This window comes from Vanacampus margaritifer, chromosome 3, assembly GCF_051991255.1.
Source record: "Vanacampus margaritifer isolate UIUO_Vmar chromosome 3, RoL_Vmar_1.0, whole genome shotgun sequence".
NCBI lineage: Eukaryota > Metazoa > Chordata > Actinopteri > Syngnathiformes > Syngnathidae > Vanacampus > Vanacampus margaritifer.
In genome coordinates, this window is record NC_135434.1 from 11,799,862 (window position 1) to 11,814,680 (window position 14,819).

At 38.9% G+C, this 14,819-nt stretch overlaps 1 protein-coding gene across 1 annotated transcript in view; it reads right to left on the minus strand.

Moving 5' to 3' along the window:
- Positions 1 to 14,819, minus strand: part of ipo11 (importin 11) — a 98,901-nt gene that overhangs the window by 35,717 nt on the left and 48,365 nt on the right. The window contains exons 22-24 of the mRNA XM_077561987.1: positions 13,271 to 13,347; positions 1,872 to 1,951; positions 908 to 988 (exon numbers count right to left, since the gene is read on the minus strand). Coding sequence (XP_077418113.1) covers positions 908 to 988; positions 1,872 to 1,951; positions 13,271 to 13,347 — 238 coding nt within the window. The remainder of the gene's footprint in view (positions 1 to 907; positions 989 to 1,871; positions 1,952 to 13,270; positions 13,348 to 14,819) is intronic.

Genomic DNA, 14,819 nt, shown 5'->3' on the forward strand with positions numbered 1-14,819 from the left:
TTCAGTGAGTTCAATCAGAGAGTTGAAATACAAAGAGGAAATGGCTTCACTGCTAAAGAAAAAGGAAAAGTAAGACCATTGGAGAAGACTCCCATTTCATGTTTATTATTAATGTGGCGTACATGCAAAAAAAGAAACTACAAAACTCAACTGTGTTCCACTAAAAGTCACAGCTCTGTTGATTTTCTGCACTTCAAATGAATCCAATAAATAAGCACTCCTCCTCCCTCATTAGCCTTCACACAATTAGACCTCCACAGGAATCATCAATGGTATTTCCACGCACACTGTGCAAATAATTAGCTCAAGTGTGAATGACCAAAGGGAAAGGACAGATAAACACTATGTCTGTGTCAGCCTATGGTATTATGTATTCATATGAACTTTTCAAAGAAATCCACAGATGTCAGTAAGGGTACTCGTGTGTGTCACTGAGCACCACTGTGTGGGATGACGCATTTCTTGTAGCCAGAATAAAGGAGCTACATGTACAATAAGTATGCTCTCTGCATACAAGGACCACTAAAGTACAAAGATCATGCTGCAATGTTGGCGGGGGATGAAGAAATACTGTTTGCATTGACTGCTGCTGCACAAAAAAGAAAATGGGGTTTGCAATTTTATATAAGCATGCAAGTGTATTCTATCACTAGCCTACTCTAATGCAGTTATGCAGTCATAAATTACAGTAAATAGTTGTATGAAAAACACTTGTGTCATAAATAAAGTATTTAAAAAATCAAATGAAAACAATATCTAAGGTAGTAACAGAGTGCCTTCTTGTGCTCCTTGACAACATCCTTAGTCTGCTGTGCAATTTAGCTCATTGCGCTTCCTTCATAGCATTGTCTATGTTAGTAACGATGTAAACCAAGGAACCCCCAGTGTAGGAACAGAAAATGCCTACCTTCAGAACTTGGACCTGTCCCTCATTCGTGATGTCTTTCAGTAGATCACAGAAGGACTGACATAAGGATTCAGCATAATTCTGTAAAATACAAATTTAATCAAATCATGCAAATGCTGAGAAGCTGAAATTGCAAAGAAGGTATACATAATTTACAACAAACACTGCAAATATTGCAGACCAAGATGTCCCACTAAATAGTAAGATGACTTCAGAACATTTGGAGATAGTCTCCTATCCCATAAAAATAATATTTGTTGTAATTACAATGGGGTAGATGCCACGGGATTCCGACTTCCGGATTTTACACATAAGCGCCGCTTCCGTTCCAACACTCGCACCCCCACCCCCCTGCGCCCCCAAAACGCGGGAGAGCGTCTCGGCTATCTAAAATGCTGCGGACACCGAGACTCACACTACACACTCGCAGCCTCGCACCCGTCGATGGGAACGCGCAACCGAGGGGCACAAAGGCGGAAACGCAAGTACTGGAACGCGGCCCACACGTCGCAAACCGGAAACGAAAACAAAGTTGATGGGTGAGAACCCGGAAGTCCCGCCTCCTTCGTGGCATATAGTCCATAGTCTGTAAACTGGATCTAATCCCATCTGGATTTGGCTGAGAGGTGGGGGTACACCCTGAACTAGTCACCAGTCAATTGCAGATTAAAAATTTGGGGGGATTTTAATAATTAATAATTAATAATAATAATAATAATAATAATAATAATAATAATAATAATAATGCATCAAATTTATGTAGCACTTGAATAAAAAGTCCAATATCTCTAAAGCGTCTTGATGGAACACAACAACCCCCCATGCATTTATGACCCACTAGTCACAAATCAAACTATTCCACAAATAGTAGAGGATTACTGTCATGCATTCATGTAGTGTTCATATATCAAACATCAAATTATGGTCTAAATTTTTCTAAATTTAAGCATTGTGTATATCTCACCTGGAGAAACTCTGTTGGAGACAAGTACAGGTAGGCATTGACAATCTGGAAGCATGTGCGCAGGTTCTCTGAGCTCAACTCTGCACACAAAAGAGCACATTAAAACGTTACTACACTGCTCGTAAAGCTTTGACTGACAATGCCGACAGCGATGCAAAAGGCAGGAAAAAGGACAATAGTATCTGAGCAAATGACAGAGTGTTAAATGTGTCATTCACAGGGGAAAGCAAAGTGCATGGACCCAAATCACACACTGTTTGGCTTTTGAGGTTCCATTGTATCACAAATTGAACAAAGAGTAGGAAAATAACTACACTGGCTCAGCAACAAGTATTGGGGGTGTAAGTAAAGCTAATTTAGGCAATGGCCACAACATAAAAAAAAAAAAGTAAGCGATAAACTAAAGAAAAATCAGCCGGATGAGGCTGAGCTTTTCTAATTACTCGTTTGAGGATATCGAGGATACGAGCAATTGAACAGCGCAGCTTCAGGCTTACTTGACTCCAGAGAGGCTGCTCATCTGCCAGTGTTAATGTAAGGCGCAATATTAACAATGACTTTATTCTAATTACTAAACACCTCTGACAACTTCATTAGGCAAGCATAACATAATTCATACTTGACCTCCAGTGTTTGTCTGACCTTCGCTGAAGCTTGCTGACATTCAAGCCCAGTGTTTGGGGAAATACAATTACCATCTTTGATATTTGTTCGTTTAATGCAGGGGTGTCCAAGTTCGGTCCTCCAGAGCCCCTATGCAGCCTGTTTTCCATGTCTCCCTCCTTCAGCACAGCTGAATCTAATGATCGGCAAGCTTTGCCTGATAACGATCCTGATCATGAATCAGATGTGTTAGTGGTGAGAAACATGGAAAACAGGCTGGACAGTGGCTCTTGAGGACTGAACTTGGCCACCCCTGGTTTAATGTGTCCAGAAGAAAAAAGCTTCCTGCACACTACATCCCTCCACCTTCTGTAAGTGCATGTTCTGATTCTGGACTGGTCACAGTGCACAATCCACTCATTTGGTTCAGATACTATTTGGAATGCAAAAAATACTACAGAAGATTGATATATATTTAATTTTACATTATGCCCTGGTGCCGGGTATTATTTGATGGAGAGAATGGCTAAAATCCTAACAGCCATACTTTCTGTCCCACACAATGGACTTGTACAAGTATGAGCTAAATTTGAGACCAACTATTCTAAAGCGGTACAGTACATGGTCTGCTCCATAGGGCAGCAGTCCTCACTGTCACACACAACCGTCACAGCTGGCATGAGCAATCTACTGTTGACCCACATCGGAAAAGATACTGATCTGTTTTTTCCAGGCTGGTAGTTTTTTATGTGGCGAGACCCCACACAGCTGCACACTTGCTTCACTAACTGATGCTCCGGAGAGCTTTGAATCAGAAAAATATGCAAGAAAATAATATTGTTCATATTCAGAGTGCAATACCTGTGACCGTAAGGAAATTGAGCTCTGATTGTTCCACTGTCTACAGACTTGTGTGCACGTCCAGCCAAATTTACAAGCTGGAGAAGGGGCAGAATCTAAATCAACAAGGTGCTTTTATGATTCAAATAGGCTGGAGCCAATTTTCCCCCCGGCAGCTCTAGACATGAAGCGGTCTGAAAGTGTGCAAATCTGCAATTCAAAGAGAAATTGATTGGGGGCTAAAATGAACTTTCATTCTCCCACACACAAAGAGAATTCTGTTGCCTTGATTATGAACTAACCCACTCACTCAGCAACACTCAGGCATAAAGCATAGGCGTCACAAAGGTCGTCCGGAGAGTGGGGACTTCCAGCAAGACCAACAGCCTACCCACGGCTTGAATCCGTAACCAATGAGACTTATTTAATAAGTGTCAACATTCTACAACTAATATGAATGTGGACGTGCAGTAACATGTGCGCCTTCTTAGAACAAGTTGATTATGTTCAGGCGAGGGTTATAAGTATTTGACTTTGATCTATCGTCTTTGGAACCATTAGTTAGGAAGTGCACTTGTAATTATACTTTCCGATCTAATCTAGCCGATCAGACCGGTCCATATTTTGCATTTTATGGAAATTTTGTCATCAGATGTTATGTCACAATTCCCCAATCCAATCATTGATGCCACTGATCTGATCCGCAAACATTACAGCCAACACAATCCCATCCCATTCTGTGCAGACATTGTGTATGAGTCCAAAAAGCTTGCTTGTCAAGTATTTTGTGAGCGGAAAACCTTTACGTGGGAAGGTGCAAGTATTCTCAACAATCTAATCACAAAGTAATAGCATCCACGGTATGTTTGTCAAAAAGCCAGAAAATCATTGTATTTGAAGTGTGTCAAAAAATATTACCTACAGTGTGTATATAGTTTTTTGAATTATAGCATCACTTTAAGACAATGAACAGTGAATGTCAGCATAATCAGCAGGCAGGCGTGTAAAACAAAAGGCAGGCATGTTATTAGAATAAAGGCAGAAGTAGGTGTATTGTCAACTCCAGAAACCTTTGCTAAATTAGGCTAACTGCTAAATATATTGTGAAGCAATTGTCATAGATGAGCAGAAAGCTAATATATGTAAGGTTGGCCACTGCGCCTTCGTTGCTGTGGTTTTGCTCTTTATTAGAATGATATAAAATGAGAAAGCGCTCACTGGTGAAAGTGTGACTGAAGCAATCAAAATATGATAATAACGATCCAAAGAAATCAGCAGCAAACTGCCCAAATAAGCACATCATTTTTTTAATGACAATGTGACATCCTGCTTCAAGATTTTTTTTCTGTTCAGAAAAAGAAGTTTCCCTGGATTGGTTTGCTTTGCCAAAATGAACCAATTATTACAAAAGAAAGAGACACCTCCCCTTTGCCCTCCTTAATTAAAGTTAATGCGCAAAAAACATTTGTCATGTTTATTTAGTGTTTTTTTTTATGATGGTGTGTTTTCAAGTGTTTTTCATACAAGTATTTGCTGTACAACATTTTGACCTTCCAAAATGGCCTGCAATTAACTAATTTGTGAAACTGTAAAAATATACTTGATATGGCACGCCTGTGATATTGGATGGATTATCTCGGCAAAGTGCTCACTATCAGAGATTTCAACTGGTTTGTGAATAATATTTGAGAGAAATTGTGATATTGAGTATGTGGAAGAAGTTTTAGATATTTGAGTTCATCATGAGCAAAAACAAAAGTGTTGCGTTTATATTTTTGTTGAGTGTATGACATACGGTGCTTAGTTAGTGATGCCTTTCAACTTGTGTACAAATTAATCTTCTTCATTCATTCATCTTCCAGGGGAACATACCTATGTTGTGTAAACCACAGACATCTTAATAAAGAAAACCATAAGAAAACTGTAGATATGGAACATGCGAAGCCATGGAGTAGAAATACATCAAATCAGCCAGACAAAATAGCACCTTAAGAAATCGCAGCTTGACTAAGACACATCATCAGAGCAACTCTATTTACAGCAAACGTGCTTAGCTTGAAAGTAAGCTGACAGGATAGACAACTCTTACATATAAAGTCGGATAATAATAGCTTAATATGAACAAAGTGCACCAAGAAGCACATCTGCAGGAATTAGAACCCTCCGGAGGACGTGAAGGGACTTGGTTAGAGCCTGTTGCCTTGAGCTGATCAGACATAATAAACAGCATCTAATAAGTTTTGTTTTTGGCACCTGGGTCGAACAGACATGATAAACCGCATCCAATATGTTTTCTTGAATCCTCAGCCAGCTACAATGAGGAAAAAAAGATAATGTATGCGGCTGTCTGTGCAGGTACAGTGTATTCCTGAAGGCTTTTTTTACTCAGCGTATGCCGCCACATGAATATTCACCGCAACAGAACACATTAAGCAGAAAGCATCCATTTCAAACAGCCACCAAACACATGCAGAGATGAGAGCAAACTTTGGAAAGTAATTCTTAATTTAAAGTGGTAGTAGACGAGTAGAAATGATGCCGCATATTAAAAAACACCTAACCACGAAAGTCCATTCGTTTTGATCAGGAACAAAGCGAAAGCTAAAAAAAAACAACAACAAAAAAACGAGCCAGGTGTCACATTTGACACTCATGATAAAAGACGAGCACATGTCCACAACATTGCAGAGTAAATGACTGCCCTTGTACAAGTAGCGTATATCGTCACCGTCTGACGAAAACCATGTATCTCCATTTTGCACGTTCTCCTGCACATATTCTTAAAACTTTTACAGTTCAACAACCAACAAAATAAAAATAAATGCTCTGCTAAGTTCATAAATAACTCATTCCACCCAGGAAATGTCCTTCAACATCTTCAGTTCACATCTCCCACGGTAGCTTTCTATTGAGGACGACTGATGAGTGCCAAGACACCCTTACTTTTTTGTTAATAAACCACAACCTTGGCTTATGAACAGAATGTTTTAAGTAAAAGGGTAAAAGACTGATGTGAGCAAGTCGAAAGTTGGGTGACTAAATTCAACATTAATTTATTTTATGCATCCTTTTTGAATGTATGAGTTTTTGCAGAAGCTTTTTTATGCCCACAAGCTGAGAGGATCATAAACCCTAAGTATCTGCTTGTCAGATGAAGCCATTATTTAGCCGTCCTTGTTAAGACACATGGACACTCAGGACAAGTTCGTATAAACAGTCCCTTTCACGCTGCCAATTAAAACCGAGAATTTTTCACCCAAATTCCCACCAATATCGAGTGGCATGGGAACAGCATGTCAGCACACAATTTTGCCCACTACGTAGGTAAGTAAGTTCCAAGGTGGGATAACGGCTGTGTAAAAGGGAATGGAAGAAAGCCAGAACAGTGGTGTTTGCTTCATTTGTATTTTGAACTGATTCACAACAACCCTGCTGTTTCAGAGAGGAACATTAGGCCTTCCCCACCGAGTATAAGGAGCGTCATGATGAAAAGCCAGCTGGAAAGGAATGAACCAAGCACCTGCTCAAAATGCTGTTGACACACCTGTAATACAGAACCAAAAAAACTCTTAAATGCAGTTAAAAAATAAAAATAAAAATAAAAAGCAAGGTTGCAAAATTGTGGCTAGTGGTCCCCCATACACCCACTTGCACAATAATGTCATATATTGCATTTACGAGCCACCACTCCCACTGTCTTCCTGCATGAAAAAGCTCTGATATCATGAAAACTCTTATGGGGATGGAACGTCCCTATAACCAGTACATACAATTTAAATGGTTACCCGTAATAACAACAACAAAATCATCCATATTTCCTATGTTCTGATCATGGATCACTGTGTTTATGCAACCATAAGTGAAAACAATAGTGGTTTAAAGTGAGAAGAATTGCACGCTTGTAGCTTTGAATCAAACATAATTAGCATCTAATTTCACATCGACTCAAAAAGCATTGGCTTTTAAAAAAGAAGCTGGGTACTCGACAAAGAGTTGCATTGTGTGTCTTGTGATGAAACAATACAACATCACCATATTTCTTCATATAGTGGATAAACATATTGAACAAACACAGTTTAGTAATAAAAATAATTGTGGGTTATATTTACTATAAATGCGTACTGGCTACATCTTAACATGCTTAGCTACCCTTGTTATAAACATGGGTGTGGAGTTGTGGAGCAACCACAAAGGCGAGAGGAATGCTAATTGCCCCCCCCCCCCCCCCCCCCAAAAAAAAAGAAAGGAAAAAGGCAGGTGGTAAGACTCCAAACTTGATCATTTTTAGATGCTATTGTTTTGGCTTGCAACCAATGCACTAACGTGTTAACAATAGCGTCTACTAACTAATTACAGTTAGCACCAGCAGTTTTTTTTTCTTGAGGAAAAAACATACTCTTATTGAACCGGAGTTATTTAAGCAAATATCGCACTGTATAGTAAGCTAAAGCCTAGTAATACCTTGGTTTCGGAATTTATTTGCATGCTAATTCAAAGACGGTTCTTGTGGATTATTCAGAAGTAGTTCATAAATTTGACATTAGAAAAGACAAATTAATCAAATAGCCATACAAATGTACATTTGCAGGGTTTATAAACACGTACACAAACCGTTAATGTTGGGGTAAAACAACCAAATGCTGCATGCTCTTCAGCCCCCCCCTCAAAAACAACACCCAGTAGAATTACAAAACAGTACACTAGTACTGAAGTAACAGCACATATTTAATGTACATATTGCACAAATCATGTGACCAAAAAAATCCTGTCTATCCATTTCCTACAGCGATTATCCTCATTACGGTCTGTCATTGTTGAGCCGAGTCTATCCCAGCTGAATTTTGTGTGTGAGGCGGGTACACCCTGGGCTGGTTGCCGTTCAATCACAGTTACACTGATGAACACATTTGGTTTCATTCAACTTAATGGGTATGTTTTTGGAGCCTGGGAGAAAGCTGAGGCACCTGGAGAAAAAACACACAAGCACGGGGAAAACAAAACTCTACACAGGAATGCTGGAGTTGCAATTCAAACATTCAAACACAGAACCTCAGAACTGGAAAGTATGCCCGTCAACTCCTAGGGCAGTAACAAAAATTACAGTGTAATAGTTTTGATTTTGATGACTTTTTTCAGCCAAAAGTAAAAAGTTGATGACAAGACTTGAGGTTAGGAAAAATACTACTAATGATGACTTAGTCGTGAGGAATTTTCCTAAGTACGGAAAAGATTGTTGATGAAATCCATTTAATTAAAGCACAAGCACAGGCACTGTTGATTTAGTCTCAATGAAGGCCAACTTTATTCCACCCCTTTAAAAATACCATTATTTCAAAAAGAAACTGTCTCTACTGTTGATACTGTTTATTTGTATATCCCTTTATTACCATTACGACACCAATGGTTACTACCGATGAGCAATTTCCCTACAGAGCATCATTATGGCCTGAAGAATTGTCAATTTAAGCAGATATTCACATAAAAACAATGAATTCTCATTCAGGATTTAAGTAGGGTCATACATCTCAGAGCACTGGAGCTTGGACTTGATAAGATTTTTATCTTCTGCCGCTTGCTAGTACAAATGAAGCCAGGAAACCCCAGGTGTCCATGAATGAATAAAAACAGCTTGACAAAATAGCACGCTGTCTGAATATTGCAAACAAATCTGCTTTCATTTCCATGCAGCCATCCCACAACACTTTACAATGACGCAAATATAACAATGAGGTAGGTGTCTTGTTTTTGCAAATTTCTTTTTTCCCCCCATGAGTTATGTTTAGCCAAACAAATTTAGAAAACACTGGTTCAGTTTTACTGAAAATAAAACAATACCTGTAATACGTGTAATAAATACATAGTGCAAGGTCTTATTCAAACACTAAGGACGTGTACAATAAATTTTGCTTCCTAGCACCTTACAGATGTAGTATATTTCAAACTTCAAACTTCTAGTATATTAAGTTTCAGTGTTACAAATAGCCAATAAACTAGCTTTTGCAGCAGCATAAGAGGACATGCATGCTCAGGTGCTAAATTCTGTTTTGCGAGAAAATATGTTTTTGTTTCAAATTGAAAAGGGTAACTACCTTACCTTTCTTGCAATCTTAATAGACAACAAAAGCAATTAGAATTCAAAGCTTTTAACGATATGGTCCAGTTGCTTTGTGAGTATTGCAATTACAAACCCAGGAGCAGACCTTTAACAAAGTGGGCTGTTTCTGTCAGAATTCACTACCTTAATTTCTTTCAAAGCAGTGCCTTCTATCACCCCTCACATACTAATATAGAGGCATTACATAAAACGGCTTTTAGATTAATGAACACGAGCTGTCAGTGCGATGCAGACAAAAACAAAAAAAACTGCTGCCGTTTATGAGTCTTCTTGTCGGTACTCCACACGCGGTTGAAATGCGTCCTACTTGGGGGGTGAGGTGGCAGTATTACACAGAGAAAAGTGCTCGTTGAGTCAGGCCAAGGCAAGGCTCTTGACATTCTAATTAGGGAATTTGCTGCTCCAGTTTAGCGGTGATTGAGCGGGGCTCTTTTATCAGGCAGGCCAGGCCACATACCTGGCAAGCTGCAACACCAATCCCAGCCAGACGCTTTCTATGGCCCACATCTCTGCACTGCTCTCCATGGGCAAAAATAAATGAACCGCCGGATGCTGCGATAAAAAGGAGCCAAATGTGATAACTGACTAGTTTGACCAAAAAAAAAAAAGGGGGGGGGAAGTTAATTTCCTCCATTTTCTATGGATTTATGTGGAAAATGCATGCTTAAAATTGTCTTCCCAAAATAACGCCCTACATATTGTCGACTGCATTAAAATTACGTTTTTAAAAAAAATAAAAAATATGTGTGCTAATTTGTCTTGACCTGCTGCCACCATTCCGAGCTATTATCTTTCATTAGAGCAACTGGAGATTTGCCCTTGCAAGCGCATTGACGGCAATTAGGGAGCTTTAAATGTGCTAATGTGACTTCCTAAAACAAAAAAAAAAAACATCTATGCAAGAAGTGAAGGGTAGAAGCCTTTTCAATAGATAACGCAATGTAGCTTATGCTACTGACAAAAATAAAGTTGGGGAATATTTTGCCATATAAAGATACAAGGGGATTTTGCAGCTAAAAGAAAAAGAAAAAAAAAGAACACCTTTTGTCACATGTTAAAACTGTTTGTATGACCTGGCTGACAGAAGGATATCATTAAAATAATCTTGGGAAAAATCATCACTCTCTGGCACCAACTTTTGCCTCTAATGTATTATTTTAAAACTTATCCGTCCTTGACAAGAATAGCCTATCAGAGACAATTGAGACAGACGATGTGGCACAGCCTCGTTACACAGCTCAGGTTAACCTAGAGTATTAAGATTTATAGGCTACCCTATCGTATAAGATTCATACTAGAGGGGATAAGGGCTTATAAAAAGTACTATAAGTAATTTGTTGAATAGTAGGCTGTATTACAGTATGTTTCGTTATAAGAAGGCTGGGTGTATTGGAAATTATACAGCAGATATATTGGAATAAAATCTCAAGGAGCCCGGTTCAGGGCAATGTTCGTTAATATTTTTGCCTCCAACATGGAGCTGACATCCAGCGTCCTCTCGGTGAAGAAGGCATAACAAAGAGCCGGTGCTAAAATAATGTTGGGTGATAGAGAGTTCTGAATAGGACAAGATGTTAAAACTTTTCCTTTCATTGATTAATATGGGCAATGTGAAGTTACAGGTCAACAAAACACACTAAACAGCTGTTACAGCTGTGAATGCAAGATCACAATTTCAACACCCTCACACTGGTCAACAAAAGGGGTAAAAACTCTGGACCTTCTATATCGTAATGTTACAGGAGCATACAACTCTTCTTCTCTCCCTCCACTGGGGAATCTGACCCCAACTTCATACACCTAGAAATAACCAACAGGCCACTGGTGAAACAGCAACGGACCAAAAGTTAAGGACTGTAACAGATGCAGGATGTGCAGCGGGAATGCTTTGATGTCACTGACAGCTTGTTTATAAAGAGGTCTATTATTCTTAAAAAACAGACTGAATTTCCCCAACAAAGACTATCTTAACCTACAGTATCTTACTTAACTCCTGGAAATATTCAAATAGGATTAATTTTGCACACGCATTTGAGTGGCATTTTGTTACTACCCAATGAGTGTTCTCAGCTTTTCATTTGTCAAAAAGTGAAAGCTCAGGGGAGCATCAATTCATATAATGATGAAAAGGGAAGAAATGTGACAAGTCTCCATAGTAAACTCAGCTGACAGTAAGACTAATAATAGCTAACAAAATCAGGTCACAATATTTTTTCCGTGACGCTCGATCTTGATTAAGGAGGGCATGGGCAGAACAGAACAACAGGAAATCAATTTCGTAATTCATACTAAAATAAATAAATAAATAAAAGTCATGCGCCACTGCCCCCGTGCCATCTAGTTTAAGTGAAGATGAGAAAGTCAATCTATGGAATAAATGTGATGTAATACTAATGCAATGTTTACTACAAATGCTTAATGAGCATTAAGCAGCACAAGAGGACATGCATTTGTGGGCTAAATGTTTGAAATCATTTTTTTCTTACAGGTCCTCTAAGGTTTGATTTGGTTTTAGAAGTGTGAAGGAAGTTGGATCCTAATGCTTTCACCACATATGGCCCACAAACCACAAGTTTCCCACTGCAGCCGGAGAGTGGAAGATGAAGATCTATGGCCGGTCTTGTCTGTCCTTCGCTCTTAAATCTAATTGATTTAAATCCATGCTGCGAATGATCAAACGCTCAAGTAAGCCAATAAGTCTGAACCAGTGTTCATATTAGTCTGTCTCATTCAGTGTGCAGCAGAAGCACCAAATCAATACGGTTCCTCACCACACACATCTAAAAAGTGTGGGAAAAATACAGCGTCCCGGTGCTCAATCACACAGTTCCTTTTCCATCTACCACCAGTTACTGGCCTGCCTACAGAGCTTGGCGTAACCAACAGCAAGATCATTACCAGGCTGCTAAAGTGGGATGTAATAACACACAGGATTGCACCAATTTTCTGTCCTCATTCTGTAAACATCTATGTGATTCCTCACGACAGGATCATACAATGTCCAGTGTGACTATCCGTCTGCTTTTAATGTTTAATGTTGTTATTCATGCAGGAGCTTTAAGCTGTTTCTAGGAGGTTACATTACTTAGAGGTATCGTTTCTAACCCTTGAGTTTCCTCCACATGCACAAGGTGTTGATTGAGTTTCTTTCCGTTTCACATTTATCTATCTATCAGAAATGGACATCATGAATAAATGTGGTATTTGCGGACCTAAGCGTGTTAAATTGAAATATTTTTGGTTTGAAGGGCATTTTGATGCAATTCAGGATCTTTGTTAAAAATGTGATCACATGACAATAGCCGGTTATGCCTGGAGTGTAGGTGAATACCCTTTATTGTTGATTATTACACAAAACGAGCCCACACACTATAACTCATAGTTTAATAGTGACCTGATAATTTGTAACTAAATGGCCCCAGCCACTTTATGAGGAACTATTTTACACTGTTGATCTGCCTTATCACTCATTTCTCCATTGACAGTGTATGAATTGGTCCTTTGTGGTACTGTATACTGCGCGCTCCAGACAACAGCACAGTCAAATGTGAAATTTCGCCCTGAGGGATACAATACAGTATCAGGAAGAAGTTATTTTTCTAAATACGAGCAAGTCAGGCTGTATGCAGTAACCTTGATGTATCTTTGCCATGCCAGCTCATGACGTGCTGACAGAAACATTAGTCATCCTGTAGGAGTGCTTGCATATATGCATGAAGCATTTTCTGGTATAGTATCCAACACACGTATGAATGCTAGAATGAAGTGTGCCGTGATGTTGTTTGACGGGGTGGGGAATAATCCAGACCAAACGAGCAGAAACAAATCTCAGAGGGCTCACCCAGTAGAGCTGACATGTTCTGGAAAATTCTGAGAAGCTCTGGGGTGATGGCCGGACTGTTCTCCAAAGTCACGTACCTGCACGAAGAGAGGGACAGGCCGAGGGAGGAGAAGATAAGTCTCTTTCATTTAAACTCTCAAAATTCACACAACCTTTCAAGCTGAGGAAAAACGAACAGACTGTCAACACCCTTGTCAAACTCATGTGGCTTTTACCTAAAATGTATGAGAATTCGAGCAGAAAGATTTGATCTTCTATATCACAAGTAACTGATATGAATCAAAAGAGCAAATTGACAGAAGATAAAAGCCGAACTGGATGACAAACTAACCGTAAACAAAGCAAATGGATATTTTGAGCAGGACTGTTTATCGGAGAAGATAAAAGAACAGGAAGGAAACAGGGAAGCTTTTTTGCCACAAGCTCTTACATCACGCTAATCCTGCAGTGCTTGGCGGCAACACAAAGAAGAGGAAGATTAAGGACAAGAGTTAAAAAGACAAGAGATGATAGGAGGGCAACAAAAAAGGCAACACCTGCAAAAATTCCCCACCACTCGGCCAAAAACCTTTCGCAGGTGCAACAAAACATTAGATGAGTGTGCTTTTTATATAAAAAAAAAATAATTAAAAAAGAGAGCAATGATGATGACATGTCAAATCGGTAAAATTACCGAATGAACAATACTGAGCTCTCAAAAAATAAAAAATAAAAAATAAAAAAAAAAGATGAGTGTGCTTCAAATTTATCCAAAACATTAACTGAGAAGACAGACCATGCACCTCCATATAGCCACATGTCCATCCATGCCTGATTGCATGAAAATAAGCAAAATGACATGACATGACAACATGACATGGCACAACCCTTGTGTAGCATTTCAAGGCCTGTACATTTTCAAACCCCAGTTCCATTGAAGTTGGGACATAATGTAAGACAAAAAAACTATGACTATACTTTGCAAATCCATTTCAACCTATATCATTTTAAGTTTAAACTGTTGCTATTGTTTTTTTTGCAAGTATTCTCTAAAGCCATATGTACTAAGATAGACTTCAAAAAACAACTGTCAGTTAATGTGTGACGATTGAAAGCCATTTATGAAAAACACCCAAAAACGCCGCCAGCTTCTCTAACTCATCTGAGATGGACTGACGCAAAGTGGAAACTGGTCTGTGCTATAGTCAATTACAATTTCCACGCCTTAAATGTCAAATCAGGACATCAGCAATGTGTGACGTCAGCATAATGCATCATTATTATTTCAAAGAACTGATCCAAAGAACACTTGTTCTTAAGTGTTTCGCCTGACTATATTTCTGAAAAGACAACGAAGGAATATACAAAGGAAGTTACAGTGACATAAAAGCAGTCTCCAGCAGTGTCCTATTATCTAAGTGTGGCCAGTAAAAATGTTGATAAGAATGACTTGCTTCTGTTAAGACAAGTATAGATCTGTTACTGGTTATTTTGGAAGTTTTCTCAATTATTTTTACCGGAGCATATATTGACCAAGTTTTGGTTTAGAAATTACGATTTGTATCTTCTG